The 21136-nt window shown below is 42.6% G+C and overlaps 1 protein-coding gene across 3 annotated transcripts in view; it reads left to right on the top strand.

Annotated features, from left to right (window-relative positions):
• gpr155a (G protein-coupled receptor 155a) overlaps nucleotides 1-21136 on the top strand; it is a 107502-nt gene that overhangs the window by 45330 nt on the left and 41036 nt on the right. For all 3 annotated transcript variants that reach the window (XM_085986154.1, XM_085986153.1, XM_085986155.1), the window contains 4 exons: nucleotides 1818-1901; nucleotides 6172-6292; nucleotides 7028-7106; nucleotides 7906-7999. In XM_085986154.1, the coding sequence (XP_085842280.1) occupies nucleotides 1818-1901; nucleotides 6172-6292; nucleotides 7028-7106; nucleotides 7906-7999 (378 nt within the window). The remainder of the gene's footprint in view (nucleotides 1-1817; nucleotides 1902-6171; nucleotides 6293-7027; nucleotides 7107-7905; nucleotides 8000-21136) is intronic.

Here is a 21136-nt window from a genome sequence, read left to right on the forward strand (position 1 = left end):
TGCAGCTTGTCTGTCTTACTTTATATTTAGATTTTACGGGTCCTATAAAAGTGCACTTCAGTGCTCAGCCACTTGAAGGAGCAAGCCTATCTAGTCAGTGACCAACACCAGAGATCTTCACTAAAACAAGTAAATACACAAGTACAAACATTGCATTAAAACTTTATTTGCATCTTCCTGGTCCCACTCCTTCTCTGGCCCCAATCCTTCCCCACCTACTTGTATATGAATAACGCCAGTACTCGCTCACACTTCCCCCACTATTAATTGTATGTGACTCTGGTGCCTATTCTGTCTCTCCCAATAATGCGTAGCTCCACTCCCGATCTGTCTCCTGATGCTCCTTAAAGATGATGAAGTAGCATTCAGATGCTGAAGAACACCAGCAAAAATAGAAAATTCACTAAAATATTTATAATACTGCATATAAATTATATTTAGAGCAATTATCTAAAATACTGGATAGAAATTATATGTTTTTCATATACTACTCAGTCACAATTTTTAAGATTGCTGTTAATTATAATGCTGCAAAGTTATGTAAAAACTATGTACGATTCTAGCTTTTTCAATTAAATAAGTTCATTTTAATTTGCTTTGCATTTATTTTTTTTAGCATACATTCTCTTAATTTCAGACAGTAGCAAAATTTACACTCTGATTCTTCTCATAAGAACATAAGACGTAGGAGCAGGAGTAGGTCATTTGGCACATTGAGCCTGCTCCGCCATTCAATAAGATCATGGCTGATCTGATCTTGGCCTCAACTCCACTTCCCTGCCCGCTCCCCATAACCCTTGACTCCCCTTATCGTTCAAAAATCTGTCTATCTCCACCTTAAATATATTCAATGACCCAGCCTCCACAGCTTTCTGGGGAAGAGAATTCCAAAGATTCACGACCCTCAGAGAAGAAATTCCTCCTCATTTCCGATTTAAAAGGGTGCGCCCTTATTCTGAAATCTCAATGTGGTTATTTACCATAATTACACCTTGTATTCTAAAGAGATGGTCCAGGTTACTCCAAACACATTCGGCAATATATTCTGTAATTCTCCTGTTCTTTATAAAACTTATATTATCCTACTTACCATGACCAATACCACGGGAAATCCACCGTGACAGTGACGATGTAATAAAACTCTTTTGTGTCCAGTGCGTCTTTCACATCTCAAAGTGTCACAATTGACATATTTTGAGCTATCACACATGTAAACTATTTGTCACACACTTGATTGATTTCATACATCAAAAACAGCAACAAATTTAGGGAAGCTAATGATGAAGAATACCATTGTTAAAAATATAATAAAAAAGGAAAATGAGTCATTTGCTGGTTTCTTCTGACCTTGACAACCTGGCCTCTCTCCAAGGAGCCTTCCAAGCTGGAGCATCAGGAGGCAGTAAACCATTCCTTTCTGCTCAGTCTCATTTATTTCAAAATAAACATCCCTCCGCAACAGTAAGGAGCTTCCAATTAGTCCCAGGACGGGCCGATTTACAATACTTCACCACAAGGAGTAGTTGAGTAGCCAGATCATCAGATTTCTGCTCTAGTCCAGTTATACTTGATGGTCTCAAAGAGCTAGACCAGGTTAAAAACAGCTCCAACTTAACAGATGGCTTTCCACAAGGCAGTGCCTTTACATGTATTAGCAAAAGAACCAGAAAAATGCAAACATTCACATACCACTTTCTTAATGTTCAAGGATAAGAACACAAGAAATAGGATACCTTTAAAAAATTAGAAATGTTTAGCAATTGCAATTTTAATTTGAAACCATTCATGTACTTACACAACCTTGTTCCCCCATGCAGGTTTGGTCTGTGGCTGTTTTGTTTCTGAGTAAGAAATTTAAGCAGTTGCCTCATTTATTCTCTGTTAATTTGCTGCTTGCACAGGTAAGGCTCTTGAATTATTAAGTATTAGGGTCAGTTTAGTGGTATGACCTTTATTTAGAAATAATTCAGCTGGTGGGCATTGCACATTTTCTGCAGGTTCTGCACCCTAGAATGGAAAGAAATTTGATCAAAAATGAAATATTCCCTTATAACATGGAATGAAGTGAAACCAGACATTACTACAATTCAATTTGTTTTAGAGAAATCAGGATAAAACCAGCTCTCATGAATGGTGGGGGTGTGAGCTGAATCTATTTCAATGATGTAATGTATCTTGGGGTTAAGGTGATGCTAAAACATTCAGCTTCATTATATATCCATGAGGCGCTGTGAACCAAGTTTTGAGCTGCTAGATCTGTTCTTAATCTGTCCCACTTAGCATGGTGGCAGTGACATACGTCACGATGGAGGGTGTCATCAGTGCGAAGACAGGATTTGGTCTCCACAAGGACTGTGCAATGATCACTCCTCCCAATACCATCATGGACAGGTGCATTTGCGACAGGTAGATTGGCGAGGATGAGGTCAAGTAGGCTATTCCCTTGTGCTAGTTCTTTCTCCACCTGCTGCAAGCCCAGTCTGGTAGCTATATCCGTCAGGACTCGGTTAGTGGCGGCACTACTGAATCACTCTTGGTGATGGACATTGTAGTCCTACACCCAGAGTACATTTTGTACACTTGCTACCCTCAGTGCTTCCTCCAAGTGGTGTTCAACATGGAGGAGTACTGATTCACCAGCTGAGGGAGAGCAGTAGTTAGTAATCAGGAGCTTTCCTTGCCCATGTTTGAGTTGAAGCCAGGAGACTTCATGGGGTCCAGAATTAACATTACTGTGAGTATGACTATGACATGCATTGAGGGCAGCTGATTTCTTAAAAATCTTGAAGTTATTTGACACCAAAATGCAAATCTTTCAAGGGCTCACTAAACTGCATTTTTTCTTGTACTATCTGGAAATGAAACAATCAATATATCTACATTTGCTGTATGTTCAAATATACATTATATAACTTTTAAAAACTATATTAAGGCTGGGGATAGGGGAATGGAAATCCAGCTTGGAAGCACCTTTTTGCATTACTCAACAAAAAATACTGTGACAGCATCCTGTGTTATTCATTGAAGCATAGCCTAGATACAGGAAGCTAAATTTGAGTTGCAAATTCTAGATTCCAGAATGGTCCCTGTGGGAAATGTAACCCTGCTTTTCGAGAAAGGAGGGAGAGAGAAAACAGGGAACTGTAGGCCAGTTAGCCTGTAACAGTAGTAGGTAAAATGCTAGAATCTATTATTAGGGACGTGGTAGCCAGGCACTTAGAAAATCATAATATGATTGGGCAGAGTCAACATGGACTTATGAAAGGGAAACCGTGTTTGACAAATCTGTTAGGTTTTTGAGGTGGTAACTAACAGGGTAAAGGGGAACCAGTGAATGTGGTGTATTTGGATTTTCAAAAAACATTCGATAAGGTGCCACACAAGAGGCTATAACACAAAATTAGGGCTCATGGGATTGGGAGTAATATGGATTGAGGATTGGTTAACTGACAGAAAACAGAGTAGGAATAAACGGTTCATTTTTGGGTTGGCAGGCTGTAACTAGTGGGTTATCGCAAGGATCAGTGCTTGGGCCTCAGCTATTTACAATCTATATTAATGACTTGGATGAGGGGATCGAGTGTAATGTATCCAAGTTTACTGACAATAGAAAGTTGGGTGGAAAAATAAGCTGTGAGGAGGATGCAAAGAGGCTGTAAAGAGATATAGGCTGGTTAAGTGATTGGGCAAGAACATGGCAGATGGAATATAATGTGGAGAATTGTGAAGTTATCCACTTTGGTAGGAAAAATAGAGAAGCAGGATATTTTTTTTAAATGGTGAGAGATTGGGAAATGTTGGTATTCAGAGGGACCCGAGTATCCTTGTACACGAATCACAGAAAGTTAACGGCAAGCAATTAAGAAAGCAAATGGTATGTTAGCCTTTATTACAAAGGGCTTGGAGTATAAGAGTAAAGAAGTCTTAATGCAATTATATAGGGTCTTGGTGAAATCACACCTGGAGTACTGTGTATAGTTTGCGCCGCAGAATTCAGCACCTTGGCGCCGGGAGTTAAGGCCAATTTGTGGGGAAAACATGGCGTCCACCTCGCATCCGCCCACTTCCGGCGTGACCCGTGCTGTTCACCATCTTGGTGAGGGTGATCGGGCGGGGCATGCACCGGCAGTATGCAGAGTAGGCAGATCATGATGTCAGTCAGCGTGTAACGCTGATTTGATGCACGACCTTCCATTTTGGACATCGCCACTCCAATCAACACTCTCTCCTAAACACGCACAGCTGAATGTATGTTCAGCTGCATGAGGGATTCCTCCCCATCCCACACCAGCGCTATTTAAAGGGATACATCCAACTTGCAGGTAAGTTGAGTATTTCTCTTGTACTAGCTCTTGCAGAGCTTATATCAATACTGGGTTGCTGGAAGACATTTATAAAGTTGTTGAAGTGTGCAGGGAGTGCTGCTGGCCATTGGGAAGGCATTGGCTGCTACTGGAAGGCCTCTGACTACACCACTTGCTCCCAGTCATGGGGGCTCTAGTTGCAGCCCCCCTCGTGCTGCAGTATGACCGAAAGATGGAGCAGGGGCAGCAAAGAGGACAAGCTGCTCGCAGAGGGAGGGGGAGGAGGGCTCTCAGCAGGAGGCCTTACCCACCTAGGGTCTTCAGGGAGCACTTCTCCTACCTGCACCCAAGCCAGGAGCAGTGTATTTGGTGGCTCCACCTCACCAAAGAGGTGGTCACAGAACTCTGCCACCTCTTGAAACCAGGCCTGCAGCCTCAGAGCAGGGTGATGACAGCACGGCCGGTGTCCCTCAAGATGACCGTGGCCCTGAATTTTTTCGCCAGCGGATCCTCCCAGGCTGGAACAGGCGACCTAGCTAACATCTCGCAGTTCACCATCCTTCATTGCATCCAGGAGGTCACAGAGGCTTTGTATTCCAGGAGAAGGGACTTCATTGTTCTCTCTAAAGAGAGAGAAGCAGGAGGAGCTCACACATGGCTTTGCCAGAATATCAGGCTTGCCCATGGTGAAGGGCGCCATCGACTGCACACACGTGGCATTGCGGGCACCACATCAATCCAGAGATGTACCATAATTGCAAAGGATACCGCTTCAGCAATCTGCTCCCACTGCCTTCTTGCAGTCTATCTAGAGGGCCTCCTGGCTCCCTGCGGGCAGAGGACCCGACTCCTCCTTTCGACCCCTGCACTAAAGCCTCCAGTGCTGCGTCTGAGGACCCAGGTGCCCTTGCTCTGCCCTGTTGCATCATTGGTACCTTCCCCTTTTCTTAGCTACACTAACCCTCCGATTTAAGAAGAGCAGACAGCATTTCACACTGCCTGCCAGCTTTAAATGGAGATCACACTTCCCACGAAATTTGGCCCGCTGCTGAACACTGAGCCAACCAGCAGTGTATTCATGTTAATTAGCAGGAATTTCGTGTGCTGCCTGCATTACTTTTAACATGCACAGGCAGATTGCGATTCCCGCGCCCATTTTCAGGCCCCTTGGTCTCCTTATGTAAGGAAGGATATACTTGGCTTAAAGGGAGTGCAATGAAGGTTCACTAGACTGATTCCTGGGATGGGGGGATTATCCTATGAGGAGAGATTGAGTAGACTAGGACTATATTCTCTAGAGTTTAGAAGAACGAGAGGTGATCTCATTGAAACATACAAAATTCTTACAGGGCTGTATTCTTGCTCGAAGCATATTTTTTGAAGTACCATGTTATAATCCACATGCATGACTAAATCCTATTCACATACCACAAACTTGCCACATCATTTGTCACTAAAGGACTAAATGATTGGATGCAATACTGTGAACAACTATTAGTAAACTAAAAATGGAGACTTCTTTTCATAGCAGATGCTATGACTGAAAATATTTGGTGAAATTGACCTTCATTTGCCTTGTAACCAATGACCAAAAATGGTGAGAGTTGATGTAAAGTTTATTATTAATCAACTCAGTTGGAGTGTAGCAATTTTATGATTGAAACAATTGTCTGTTTATGCTGCAACTGAAGGAAATGAAATGGTGGCATTTGCAGTGTTCAGCCTGAACTGGAGATGCATGAGAAATTCAGTTGACTTTGTAGAAGAAAATGACAATTCTGATTCTACTTCTCACAATAAAATGAATATTAATTATTTTGTCAATTGAAAATCTATTTACATTGTTATCTTTAAAATTGTTTTCCAGTGTATGGTCTGTGTGGGAATGATCATGTGGTATGTTATCACCAAGCAAAATAGTCGTCTTGGTCAAGTTCTGGTATTCATTGTGCTATATAGTTCTTTGTATAGTACATATGTATGGACAGGTAAGGTGCCTAGAAAGTAGATAATTTTAAAGGACTGTTTCGTCCCATTCATTTTATCTATCTTATTTGTATGCTGTAATTATTTCTAGTACATTTATTTTACCAACTTCGATTTCTCATTTAGCATCTCTCCCTCTCGTTCTCTCATTTTGTTTTTTCCTCCTCGTTCTCTGTTTATTCTCCTTTCTCCCTATAAATATTACTATTTTCTGCTCTTTCTCTCATCTCACTTTCTCCTCTTTCCTCCCTTCTCTCTCTCTCTCCCTACCTTCCCATTCTTTCTCCTTTCTCTTTTTCCCCTCCCTTTTATTATTTCTCTTTTCTTTCTATCTTATTCAGTTTTTCCTCTTTCTCGCCTCCTTTTCTCCTATTCACTTTTTTTTCTTTCTCACTTTCGGTTATCCACTTCCTTTTTCTCTCTTACCGTTTCTCTTCCTCTCTGTCTCTCTCACTCTCTTCTTCCTCCTCCCCCTTCCCTTCTCCGCACCATGTGAGGATCAGACCTGTGGCTCTGTTGGTTGGTGCTTCACCAGCAAATTGTCTGAGTTACAGCATAGAAATTTTAAACACTGGCAGATAAAAGCTGTAACTTAGCTTGTTTTTTAAGAATAGGAAACCTATCTGATCACTTGTTTCATTAATTGGAGCTCTGATAAATGCATAGATGAAAACTGAAGCACAGCTGTTTTGGTGAGTTAATGATTTAAGATGTTGCCAACCAATTCCTTTGAACAGGTCTCATAGCACTGTCATTACTTCTGTTGGAGAAAAATTTATCCAAGCAAAGAGGATTCTTCATTATTGCCGGATGGGGGTGAGCAAACTTAGAATCTTTCATTTTTAATTTCTTCTCTACTACAAAAGTTTTTTGGAGTGGGAAGTTATTTTGTGTTTGCGAATACTTGTCTGTGGCTGCAGTAAATGACAGTTGGTAGTCGTCTAGTTGAAGTCTACAACAAACTGAAGAAGAGTGGGGAAGAGTGACATGCTAATTATTTTGTATTATTATAAGTTGTACTGATTAAATTAAGTGAGACTGATCATAACTATTGTTCTGTATGTTAACCTTACTGTGAAATAAAGCAGCTTATCAATTCTCATCAGGCCTCGTCTTACCCAGTATTTTCTCAGTCCACCTAAGGAAAGATTGGAGAGGCACGTGAGACACATGAGAAAAGCTCACAGATCTGGTTCAGGTCACACAATAGATTTAGGACAGGATGAGTCAACTCCCATAAAAGTAAGACACCCCGACTACTTATGAGAGTAAATGACGCCACTGAACTTGTAGGGTATCTAAACCAGGCCTGAATTTGTAACACACACATTATTTTATTTCACAAGTTTATGCATGTTGTCACAGCAGTGTTTGCATGTCAGCCAAGAGCATTGATCTTGAAACATATGTAGTCCAAAACCTTGATGTCAGTACAGGAAGTCTGTTCAAAGATTGATTGTCATAATTTTTCTGCCCATGATCTATGTCAGTAAGACCAGTACTACAGATATGGATTTTTCAGTGAATGTATTTATGATGATCATCTCAGCCAGCAGTGCATTATTGTGACACATGATTGCAGCAATTAATAGATACATTATTTTTATTTTATTAGAATACCGGCATTCATTGTAGGAATGCTATTGCTTACTGGACACCCAAATACACAAACACTGGGAGATTCAGCATTCTTTTATGGAAATACTCAGGTAAGAATTAAATGCCAATATCTGAATAACCCTCAAAGTATATAGCTAAACCTGCTATAAGCTCTTGTATAAGCAAAGTAATGCCAGCGTGGCACTCCAGTCTACAGAGATCCACATTTTTCTCCAACAGTTGTACTAGAATAATTGAAAACATGTCATCGACATGCAAGTTTGAAAAAAGGTGAAAGTGATTTACTGTTTTGATATACTTTATTTTGAAATTTGAGGGTCTGTTACTGTTGGGGTCAAGATAGAACATACTTCTAAGATTGAATGTATAAATTGTAAAAAAAAAACTGAAAAATCTCTCGGAACTGTTGAGCTTTACTAGTTATGGCCTACAATGAAGTAATCCTCCAGATACATAGAATTTACAGCACAGAAGCAGGCCATTCGACCGGTGTTTATGCTCCACATGAGTCTCCTTCCACTCTATTTATTTCCTCTCACCCTATCAACATAGAGATACTGATTTGAAGAACAAAAGATTTTCAGATTTCTCTTTGAAGGACAACCCAAGCTGGGAAAAATCACGATAGCAAAATACTGCAGATGCTGGCAATCCGAAATAACAACAGAAAATGCTGGAAAAACTCAGCAGGCCAGGCAACATCCGTGGAGAGAAATTAGAGTTGACGTTTCGGGTCTAACCCTTTTTCAAACTGGAAAGGAAATAAAATAGATCGAAGGCAGGGCTGCGATAGAACAAAAGAAGTAAAAAAGACACAAATCACTGCTGGCTGGGTATTGCTGTGTGCTCACCCAGTAATTTATTTTCTAGTATAAGGTACCTACAGAGCAGTATCTAAGAACTGGCACTAATTAATATCCAATAGAACAGCTCCAGGACACAACTTGTGTACTGAAATGGCTTAGGAGAGGAGCAGATATGCAAAATGATGGACCTCCATGAAGGTGCTGGTATGCTATTAAAAGAAGAAAATCATAGGTAATTTCTTGGGTTTTCTTTTTTAAACAAAAAGGGTGGGAGAGGTGGTTTGACCTGAGAGTACTAACACCCCCTCCATTTTCGTGTGAATCACATGACCAAATTGAATACATATGTCTTTATGATTTCTCCAGTGTTTTTTTGGGTACTAAGCCATAAAGACAAATTAGCTCCCAAGTTCAATCCTCGGTTAGTGCTGAGTTAGCTGATCTTAGTCAGGGCAGCATAAGTGGACCTATAATTAGCCTCAATGATGTGGGAAGACAGAAGAAAACAATGTTTTTGTGAAATTTCCAATAAAGGAGTAATTACACTGTAATTTGCTATTTTCGAGCAATGTACTTCTATTAGAACTTAATTAGATTTTTGAAGGATGCGCCTACAATACATTATGGTATTTGCTAAAAATTGGGCAGAAGGGTGGAATTTAGGATATGTAGGGCAGGATTTTCATTGGGCCGTGGAGGCGGGGTTGGAGGCGCATGGGGGGTTAAAATCTCGAAATCGGGGGGCACGATCCCATCCCGCCTCCATGCCTGTTTCAAAGGAGGCTGTCAAACGCTGATATTTCATCTGTCAAAAGCTCTTGACAGATGAAATGTCAATCTGTGATGTCACCTGTTGCCGGGTGGCCCTTAATTGGCCTGCTGAGCCCACTGGGCAGGCTCAACAAGGTCAATCAAGTGAAAATCACGTGGGTTGGCCACAAGTCGATGGAGGCGGGACTATAACCCCGAAAGTTGTAGTCCCGCCTCCTACACGCCTCCAGTATCAAAATCCAGCCCGTAGTCTCATCTGTTCACTAGTGTTAGCAAAACTGTTCACATAAGTATAATGCAGCATAGTTCCAGATTTTATGTCAATACACGACTAATTGTGGAAATGCAAGATATTCTTTATTGTAGTAGAATTGGCTGAAGAAGCTCCATCTCCGCATTCTTGTCTTGGCTTGGATTTGGACAGAATAACCTTTCAATCATTCTGGCTAATTGAAAAGAGGCACTGTAAATGTCCATTATTTTTCCTATTAAGCCTTTATAACTTATGTAGAGTCTTTCATGTAATGAAACATCCCAAGGCAATTCACAGTAGGGGGGATGGTGGAGTGGAAGGAATCCACACTGAGCAAGAACTGAGAGCAGAAAGTTAGGGGAGAAGACTTAAGGTCTGACTGAAAAGATGGATTTTGAAGAGGCTTTTGGAGGTGACAAAAGCAAGGATGTGGATTTTAACAGCAGTGGGGTGAAGTAGGGAAAAGAGGCAGGACTGGAAAAACTGGTCAGAGCCATTGCCATCTCCTTTCTGACTTTGATCAACAGCCTAGAGTGTATGCCTTCAGGGCTTGATGACTTATCCACCTTGAGCCCTGATAATCTGTTCAGAACCAAATGCTTTTCTACAGTTATTTCATAGAATCAAGAGTCTTACAGCACAGAAAGAGGCCATTCGGCCTGCCGTGCCTTTGCTGGCTCTTTGAAAGAGCTGTCCAAATTAGTCCCACACCCCAGCTTTCCCCCATAACCCTGCATATTTGCTCTCTTCAATTACATGCACAATTGCCTTTTGAAAGTTCCTATAGCACCTGATTCCACCAGCCTTTCAGTTAATGCTTTCCAGATCTTAACAACCCTCTGTGTGAAATAATTTCTCCACATTTCCCCTTATGCCAATTATTTTAAATCTATGACCTCTGGATACTGGCCCACTTCCCAGAGGAAACAGTTTTTCCCTACTAGCTCTATCAAAGCCCCTCATAATTTTGAATACCGCTTAGGTCTCTCCTTAACATTCTCTGATCTAAGGAGAATAATCCCAGCTTCTCCAATCTCTCCACATAACTGAAGCCCCACGTCCCTGGTATCATCCTGGTAAACCTTCTCTGTACCCTCTCCAAGGCCTTGACATTTTTCCTAAAGTATGATACCCAGAATTGTACACACTAATCCAGCTGTGGCCTAACCAGTGATTTATAAAGGTTTAGCATGACTTCCTAGTTTTTGTATTCAATGCCCCTATTTACAAAGCCAAATGTTTTCTTAACCGCCTTATGAACTTGCCCTGCCACCTTCAAAGATTTGTGAATATGGAACCCCAGGTCCTTCTGCTCTTGCATCCCCTCAAAATAGTCCCATTTAGATTATACTGCCTCACCATCTTGTTCCTCCCAAAATGCATCACTTCACATTATCCACATTAAATTGCATCTGCATGTATCTGCCCATTTCACCAGTCTATGTCCTCCTGAAGTCTGCTACTATCCTCATCACTATTCACTACGTTCGTTGCCAAGTTTTGTATCATCCGCACACTTCAAAATTGTACTCCCTATACCCAAGTCCAGGTCGTTTATAAATAACGAGAAAAGCAATGGTCCCAATACTAACCCCTGGGGTCCCCACTGCATACTTCTCTCCAGTCAGAAAAACATCTGTTCACCACTACTCTCTGCCTCCTATCCCGTAGCCAATTACGCACCTAAGTTATCACTGAGTTATCACTCTAATCCATGTTCTCCTCTTGTACACCTACATTTAAAGTTTTACCATCCTTTGTAAAAATTGGCGCAAATATGTAATTTTCTGCCATACTGTCATGTCACAACTGTATTTCGACCTTCACCCATGAGCTGTTTGACTCTTACAATATTCTTTTAATTTTACTTTATTATGCTTGTGTAGCGATTCGTGTGCATCGCCACTAAATAATCGAGTTTGACTTCGACGAACTATAAATAAGTTGTTTATTTACAGGAACAGGTCAAATACAACAGGTAAGGTAGCAGGTAAGATGGCTGACTGTAGCAGCACCTTGGTGTAGGTCTTTCCCCAGCGGGGACGCCACGAGGACTGAGTTCGCAGTCCTGTGGAGAGCGTGATGACATCATCGTGTTTGTGTTGTGACATCATCACGTTGTTCGCGTTTCCCGCGCTCAGGGCGTCACGTGATGCGCGTCGTTGCGTCGCTGGCCATTGAGGCCAAAGTCGCAAGAGCGGGAGCTGGAGGCCAGGCTGAGCCGGTGCTTGCCGCGGGAGCGGAAGATCGCGTCGCTCCCGTCGGCTGGCCAATGCGGCCGAAGTCGCGAGGCCGGGCTGTGCCAGCGGCCGTCCTGGAAGGCTGAGTCGGGCCGGCGGCCGCCGCACGTACGTCACGTGGTATGTGACGTGACGTCAGCGCGCTAGAGCGCATCTTAAAGGGGCAACGGCCCAACCAGGTAGGTTAAAGTGGCAACGGCCCAAACAGGTAAGTTATACATACAGTAAGGTAAGTTAAAGGGAATTATGTATCTCAATGTAAGGGACAACCGGTGGTACCGCCACACTTGTATAAAAGCATTTACTATTTCATTTAATATTAACTGCTAGCCCCTTTTCATATTCCCTTCCTTTTAGCCTTTCTAATCTTTTTCACATCCCAAATATACTTTTTGTATTCCATATGATTATCTTTAGTATTGTTAGCCTTCGTTTTATTATATGTATCTCTTTTGAGTCTTATTTTAGTTTTAACCCTTCCTCTTTTCCCCTGAATTCTATGCTTTGATGCACACCCTTTTTGCCTTTGGGGAATTTAGCTATTGTGTACTTCATCCGTCTCATCTTTGAAGATTTCTCACAGCTGATCCATTGATCTGTCATCTAACATTTCTGCCTACTTAATTTGGGCCTGATCCCTTCTTGTCTCACTAAACTTAGCCTTTTTCAGTCCAGCACCCTTTGACTCTTTGTTATCTGTGTCTATTTTCACACTGAACTTAACTAAGTTGCGGTCATTATTTCCCAGTTGTTCCCTCGTCATTTATTTGTCCCACTTTACTTCCTATCATTAAATCAATCAATTATTCTTGTTAGACTGGAAAAATACTGATCTAGGAAGCAGTCTTGGATGCTTTCGGAAAAGCATCCCCCACTTTGACAACTTGTATTACCTTTATTCTAAACTAACTTGGGTTTGTTCAAATTACCATTTTTGGAGCACCTTTGCCACATGAAGCTGCAACAATACAAGGAGGAAGCCCACCACCACCTTAGGGCAACTAAGGATGAGCAATAAATGTGGCCTTGCCAGCGTCGCCCATATTCTGAGAATGGATATTTTTTAAAACTCAATATTATTGCCATGCACATCTCTCTGACCTGTCTACATAATTCCCCCCTCTATCTCAGCTCCACAGTCTGGTGGCCTGTGATGCACACCAAGAATTGTACTTTTCCCCTTCCTCTATAACTCTGCTTAACTCTATAAACATGGCTTCTATTTTAACTCTGCTCCCTAGAGCATCCTTACATTCTGCTGTTATGATCAAATCTTTTATTAATACTGCTATCTCACCCCCTTTCCCCCTTTCTCTCCAGAAAATGTTATAATGGGGAATATTAAATTTCCAGTCCTATGTCATGTCCCCATTATAGGTACTGTGACTCCATTGAGTAAGAGCAAGGAAAAATATATACTACAATTATGTACATAACTGACAAAAAAGGTCTTGAAGGAGATGGAAGGGAATAGCCAAATAAGTGAAGAGTTTGTATATTGACCAAATACTGTGAATCCACTGTAGGAAGTAGAACAAAAACATTTTCTAATCTAATTAACTGTAAATAGAACATTTTGGGAGAGAGGAGTTACTTGCATCTCAAGCCACTTTTATAAAATTGTCAGCAAATAAAATTACAAATGTGTGAGACCTGCATCATTCACTATCAGTAAGGTATGTAATATTTTTTACCTGATGACAGGCAAGTGATGTATTGTTTCAGTAAATTTGCTCTGCTACAGCAATGGGTAAATCACTAATGCATTTAGGCTGCAGTGGGCTTGGGGTAAGTGTCAGAAACTGCACTTCAAATCCAGGACTACATGTGAGCAATGCAGCAGGAGATCTAATGGCATCCAGTTATTTTTAATAATTGAAATTTGTCTTTGTTAAATCATGACTCCCCTTGCAGGTGTGTTATTTTTCTAGATCCAGCTCCAAGAACTCTCAACTACTCATTGCTAACATTTGGGGGAGGGGAAGTTGCTTGGAATTAACACCAAGCAAGGAAATGTTGTGTTTCAGTACCTGGCCAAAAATAGCATGGCTGGGCAACAATCAGGAACTGTGTGTATGCTTTTATGTGAAGATTAGTTTGTTTTAAATACAGTATAAAAGGGTTGTTACATTTTATTGGTCTTCACGCATATGCTTTTCTTGTGTTCAGCTGCAAAGACCAATCCATAAATGATTCCTCCCTCCTTATGAAACAGAGTTTGCCTTTATACACCCATTATCTGGTAATGTAACCAGTCAGGGCCCCAAGGGAAAACCCTTGTTGCTGTATTTAGCTTACTGGATATGTCACAAGCGCACTCGTGATCTAAACTTCCTAGTTTTGAAAAAACATTCTATCATATTACATATTGCATAGTATTTACAGCACAGAATTAGACCAAGCCTCCTCCCACCCTACTTCATCTATATTCATCAACATATCCTTCTATTCCTTTCTCCCTCGTATGTTTATTTAGCTTCCAATTAAATGCATCTATGCTAGTCACCTTAACTACTCCTTGTGGTGGCGAATTCCACATTCTAACCACTCTCTGGGTAAAGACATTTCTCCTGAATTCCCTATTTGATTTATTAGTGACTATCTTCTATTTATGGCTCCTAGTTCTGCTCTCCCAAGCAAGTGGAAACATCTACCCTATCAAACCCTTTCATAATCTTAAAGACTTCTATCAGGTCTTCTCTTTTCTAGAAAAGAGAGGCCCAGCCTGTTCAATCTTTCCTGATAGGTATAACATTCTCCAGTACCTCTATATCCTTTTTATAATATGGAGACCAGAACTGTTCTCAGTCCTCCAAGTGTGGTCTAACCAAGGTTCGATACAGGTTTAACATAACTTCTCTGCTTTTCAGTTCTATCCTCTAGAAATGAAACATAGAAGATAGGAGCAGGAGTAGGCCATTCGGCCCCTCGAGCCTGCTCCGCCATTCAATGAGATCATGGCTGATCATCCAAATTCAGTACCCTTTCAGAACCCCAGTGCTTTGCTTTTTTTTATTGTCTTATTTACCTGCGTCACTACTTTTAGTGATTTGTGTATCTGTACCTCCCGCTCTCTCTGTTCCTCTACACTATTTAGACACTTATTTTATGACTTGGGTTATAAATTGTGGAACAGGCTCATGATTAACAAATAAGGAAAGATAATATGGCAGATTACAATAGTTTACAAAACATATCTCTCCTCCTCAAACATAGAGACCATTTGCTAATCCTCCTAATAACACATTACCTGAGATAGCACCTCTTAACAATAATGTTATTAATAATTAATAATGTACGTTTCTTTGCTTAGTCCCCCCAATGGAGCCATCACCTTTCTGTTAATGGTCTCAGAATTGATGAATTTGTCTTTGCTGCCAATCATACAGGTACTGATAGACACAGAATATATCCGCAGTTTCAGAGACTACCCTGAGATGGTGTTGTAGTGTAGTGGCTATGTCACTGCGCTAGTAGGCCTCGACTAAAAATCCAGAGAATATTAGTTTAAATGGCAGCATTTGAATTTACTTTTTTAAAATTTGGAAATAAAAATCTGGTATCTGTAAAATGAAGCTGTTGGATTGTTGTAAAAACCCAACTGGTTCACTAATGTCCTTTAGGTTAATATGGTTGACTCTTAATTGCCCTAACAAGCTACTCAGTTGTATCAAACCTGTAGTGGTTCAAGAAACCTCTCCACCACCACCTTGGGGCAAGTAGGGATGGGCAGTAAATGCCGACCTTGCCAATGAGAATGAATAAAAACAAACCTGGAGTGTCAGCAATGCTAGTAGGTGCTGCATCCAAATCCATTTGACACCTGACAGTAAAACTCATTTTTTCTTAATGGACCATTTGCAAAACAAAGGCAGCTGTTATTTTTTAAATTTGTTCCTGGATGTGGGCATTGCTGGCAAGGCAAGCCCATCCCTAATTGCCCTCGAGAAGGTGGTGGTGAGCCGCCTTCTTGAACCGCTGCAGTCCGTGTGGTGAAGGCACTCCCACAGTGCTGTTAGGGAGGGAGTTCCAGGATTTTGACTCGGCGACTGAAGGAACGCCGATATATTTCCAAATCAGGATGGTGTGTAACTTGGAGGTGGTGATGTTCCCATGCGCCTGCTGCCCTTGTCCTTCTAGGTGGTAGAGGTCGCAGGTTTGGGAGGTGCTGCCGAAGAAGCCTTGGTGAATTACTGCAGTGCATCTTGTAGATGTACACACTACTGCCACGGTACGCCGGTGGTGGAGGGAGTGAATGTTTAAGGTGGTGGATGGGGTGCCAATCAAGCAGGCTGCTTTGTCCTGGCTGGTGTCGAGCTTCTTGAGTGTTGTTGGAGCTGCACTCATCCAGGCAAGTGGAGAATATTCCATCATATTCCTGACTTGTGCCTTGTAAATGGTGGAAAGGCTTTGGGGAGTCAGGTGAGACACTCGCCGCAGAATACCCAGCCTCTGACCTGCTCTTGTAGCCACAGTATTTATGTGGCTGGTTCAGTTAAAATTCTGGTCAATGATGAGCCCCAAGCTGTTGATGGTGGGGGATTCAGCAATGGTAATTCCATTGACTGTCATGGGGCGGTGGTTAGACACTCTCTTGTTGGAGATAGTTATTGCCTGGTACTTGTGTGGCGTGCATGTTACTTGCCACTTATCAGCACAAGCCTGAATGTCATCCAGGTCTTGCTGCATGTGGGCATAGACTGCTTCATTATCTGAGGAGTTATGAATGGAAAATGCCAAATGGTTCTCAATTGAAGTGCAGCTAAATGAGTTTTGGGAACAAAATGCATTTGCAGGGGAACATGTTGTCATTTGAATTGAGTGTAAAAGCCAGTGGCTTATGAATTTCAACCTGAATACAAACTGTATAGTGACCAAAATTTGTAATGGCTGTCAGTTTAGAATACAGCTGTACCTTATTAAAAATCTCAGGGGTGAAATTCAACTTAGGTGGTGGCGCAAGATGGGGGGGTAGCAGAAAGGAAACTTGGGCGGGCTGTATAATAGGCAGCCAATTCACTACTGACCATTTTGTGTTGAAGTTGAATTTCACCCTCCCTCCCCTTATGTATGCATGCACACCCTGTCCTCAAAATTTTACTTCCAATTATCGCACTTTTCTCTTTTTTTATGTCACTTTTAAATTCCATTATAAATTCTTATACTGTACTGGAAACCACCTATGTAAACTTGTTACTCTGTTATTGCACTCTGGCCTCTGGGTGATTCCAGAGCTCTATCTCCAACTCTGATGTCGTTTTGCTTCTTGTTGTAAGTGATGTTTCTCTCAGATAAGTTTGCTTAAAAGTTTGAATTTTTGTGGGGGTTCTTTTGGTTTTAGTTTTATTGATTTATTTCTTTTCCACTGTTCCCTTTAGGTATTACAATAACAATTTTGCTCTCCAACTGCAGTCTGAAAACCTTGCTGCAGACTTCGTGCAGCTCTTGCGCTTTCAATTGGCTGCAGGTCATTACTGCTATCAATGCGCCCCGGGTTGGCCATTTTCTACAGCTACTGCGTGCACTCCTCTCCCTATCATATGCTTCCACGCCTTCCTTAGTTTCATGTGCTCCCTGCCTATGGTCTTTCTCGCTGCTACTGCTTTATTCCATCACTTGGTTCTCAACCTTTTCTACGGCCACTCATCACTGTATGCCCTAATCCCCTCTTCCCTTGCACCCATCCCCGCTGCCCTCTCAAAGAATTTTCAGTGCCACTGGCTGGGACAACGAAGCTCCACTATTCTAAAGGCCTGACTGCAGACCACAGCCAGTTGATGCAGTTCAAGTCGTGTTCCTGAAATTAACTTGTCTGACATCACAAATTACATCCTCTGTGACTGGGACAAACCATGTGTTCCTCCCTCCCATCCCAGTCCTTCTCAAACTCTTAAAGCCATTGACAGAGCCAACCATACCACCCTCCTCCAACGCCTCTAGCTCGGTGGGACTGCCCTTGTTTGGTTCAACTCTTGCCTAACTGATCGTAGCCAGAGCATCTCCAGCAATGGCTTCTCCTCCTGGCACCTCCAAGGATCCATCTTTGGCCCCCCTCCCGTTCCTCATCTACATGCGACATCATCTGCAAACTTCCACATGTACACTGATGATAGCCATCTCTAACTCCACCGCTTCACTCTACCCCTCCATTGTCAGACTGCTAATCCAACATCCAGTTTTCTGTGAGCCACAATTTCCTCCAATTAAACATTAGGAAGACTGAAGCCATTGTTTTCCGCCCCTGCTACAAACTCCATATCCTTGCCTGCTACAAACTCCATATCCTTGCCATTACTTCCACGCTCCTCTCCAGTCACCGTCACAGACTGAATCTCAGCGTGTTATTCACCCCTGAGCTGAGCTTCTGATCTCATATCACAAACACCGCCTACTTCCACCTCAAATGTTGCCCGCCTCTGCTCCTACCTCAGCCATTCTGCCACTTAAACCCTCATCTATGCCTTTGTCGCCTGCACATACAGCTATTCTAATCCACTCCTGGTCACCCTCCCATGCTCCACCATCTGTAAACTTCAGCTCATCCAAAACTCTGCTGCCCATACCCTGTCCTGCTTGCCCTGTCTTCACTGACTTCTATTGGCTCCTGGTCCACCAGCACCTCAAATTTAAACTCTCATCCTTGTGTTTAAATTCCTTTGTGGCCTCACCATCCCTATCTTTGTAAACACCTGCAGCCTTACAACCCCCAACCTCTCCAAACACTACATTCCTCCGACTGTGGCTTCTTCTGCAACGTCCCCTCCTTTCATCCCATCATTGCTAGGTGTGCCCGAAGCCACCTAGGCCCCATACTCCTGAAATTCCCTCATTAAACCTCTGTGTCTCCACTTCCCCCTCCTTCTTAAGACCCTCCTTAAAACCTGCCTCGTTGACTAAGCTTTTGGGCACCTCCTAATTTCTCCTCTTTGGCTCAATGTATGTTTTTGATTATTCCTCTTTGAAGCGCTTTGTAACATTTTCCATATTGAAGGCGCTATATAATTGCAAATTTGTTGTTCTTGTTTACAATTTACATCAATGACTTGGACTCAAACTCAATGCAAATTGGTCAACTTTGCAGATGATACCAAACTAGGAAGGGCATTGCAGTGGGAGGAGGCAGCTCAGAAATTACAAAATGAATTGAACAAAATATGTAAGTGAGCAGAACAATAGCAGATGAAATCTAACGTGGCCAAGCATAAAGTACTGCTTCCACCCCCTCCCCTGACACAGACTGTCTGTTGCTGAAACCCTCATCCATGCCTTTGTCACTTACAGACTAAACTATTCCAAAACTTTCCCATTCTCCACCCTCTGCAAATTTAGCTCATTCAAAACTCTGCTGCCCATATCGTATCCACTCAATCATCAACCCTGTCCTTGCTAACTTTGGTTCGCGGTCCTCCAATGCCTCAAACTTAACATTCTAATCCTTCATGCTCTTAACCCTTCCTAACTCCGTAATCTCCTCCAGCCTTACAATTCCTCCCCGCTTCCCAAACCCCCTCTTCCTCGAACTGTGGCTTCTTATGCTGTGAAGCTTAATATCATAGTTTTGGGATACCAATAAAGTGTGACAGATTACTTATTGATGACATACATATGTTTTCAATTATCAGTTAGGGCTTCCCATGCAAAATAAGGTAGATCATACAAAGTTTAGTGTGGTAGGACTAAAATGCTGTAAAGAAAGAAATTGCCTGTAGGCTTGAGCTTCCATAGTAGATATTAAAATATATTGTACGATAGCAAAATACTGCAGATGTTGGAAATCCGAAATAACAACAGAAAATGCTGGAAAAACTCAGCAGGTCAGGCAACATCCGTGGAGAGAAATTTGAGTTGACGTTTCGGGTCGAACCCTTCTTCAAAACTGGAAAGAAAAGAAACTAGATCGAAGGCAGGGCTGCGATCGGACAAAAGAATAAAAGAAACAAAAGAAGTAAAAGAGATTAGAAGCTAGACGAGATGGTAATAGGCTGAGATTAGGTGTAAAGTGTACTGGCAGGGCAAGAGATAGCTGCCAGGTGTGAGAGAGAAACAAAAGGAAAGGGAGGGGGGGGGGGGAAAGGAGTGGAAAAATTACAAGAAAAAATGAAATAGGGGCCGAGCTTATGATCTGAATTTGTTGAACTCGATATTGAGTCCGGAAGGCTGCAGAGTGCCTAATCGGAAGATGAGGTGCTGTTCCTCGAGTTTACGTTGAGCTTCCGTGGAACAATACAAGAGGCCAAGGACGGTGAGGTCCGAGTGGGAATGGAGCGGTGAATTAAAATGACAGGCGACTGGAAGCTCGGGGTCACCCTTACGGACTGAATGGAGGTGTTCCGCAAAGCGGTCACCCAATCTGCGTTTGGTCTCCCCAATGTAGAGGAGACTGCATCGTGAGCAGCGAAATACAGTATACTAGATTGCGAGAAGTACAAGTAAATCGCTGTTTCACCTGGAAGGGGTGTTTGGGGCCCTGGACAGTGGGAAGGGGGGAGGTATAGGGGCAGGTGTTACATCTCCTCCGCTTGCACGGAAAGGTGCCAGGCGAAGGGGAAGGGATGTTTGGGGTGATACAGGAGTGGACTAGGGTGTCTCGGAGGGAGCGGTCCCTGCGGAATGCTGAAAGGGGAGGGGAGGGGAAGATACGTTTGGTGGTGGGATCACTTTGGAGGTAGCGGAAATGCCGGAGGATGATCCGTTGAATGTGGAGGCTGGTGGGGTGAAAGGTGAGGACAAGGGGAACCCTATTGTGGTTCCGGGAGTGAGGGGTAGGGGTGAGGGCAGAAGTGCGGGAGATGGAACTGACACGGTCGAGGGCAGTGTCAACCACGGTAGAGGGGAATCCTCGGTTGCGGAAAAAGGAAGACATGTCTGAAGCACTGGTGTGGAAGGTGGCATCGTCGGAGCAGATACGGCGGAGACGGAGAAACTGGGAGAATGGAATAGAGTCCTTACAGGAAGCGGGGTGGGAGGAAGTGTAGTCCAGGTAGCTGTGGGAGTCAGTGGGCTTGTAGTGAATATTGGTCGATAACCTATCCCCAGAGATGGAGACGGAGAAGTCGAGGAAGGGAAGGGAAGAGTCCGAGATGGACCATGTGAAGGTGAGGGAAGGGTGGAAATTGGAGGCAAAGTGAATGAAATTGTCAAGTTCCTGCTCTCGCC

The sequence above is a fragment of the Somniosus microcephalus genome, chromosome 4 (genome assembly GCF_052327205.1).
Source record: "Somniosus microcephalus isolate GS21.2 chromosome 4, FLI_Smic_1.0, whole genome shotgun sequence".
Lineage (NCBI taxonomy): Eukaryota > Metazoa > Chordata > Chondrichthyes > Squaliformes > Somniosidae > Somniosus > Somniosus microcephalus.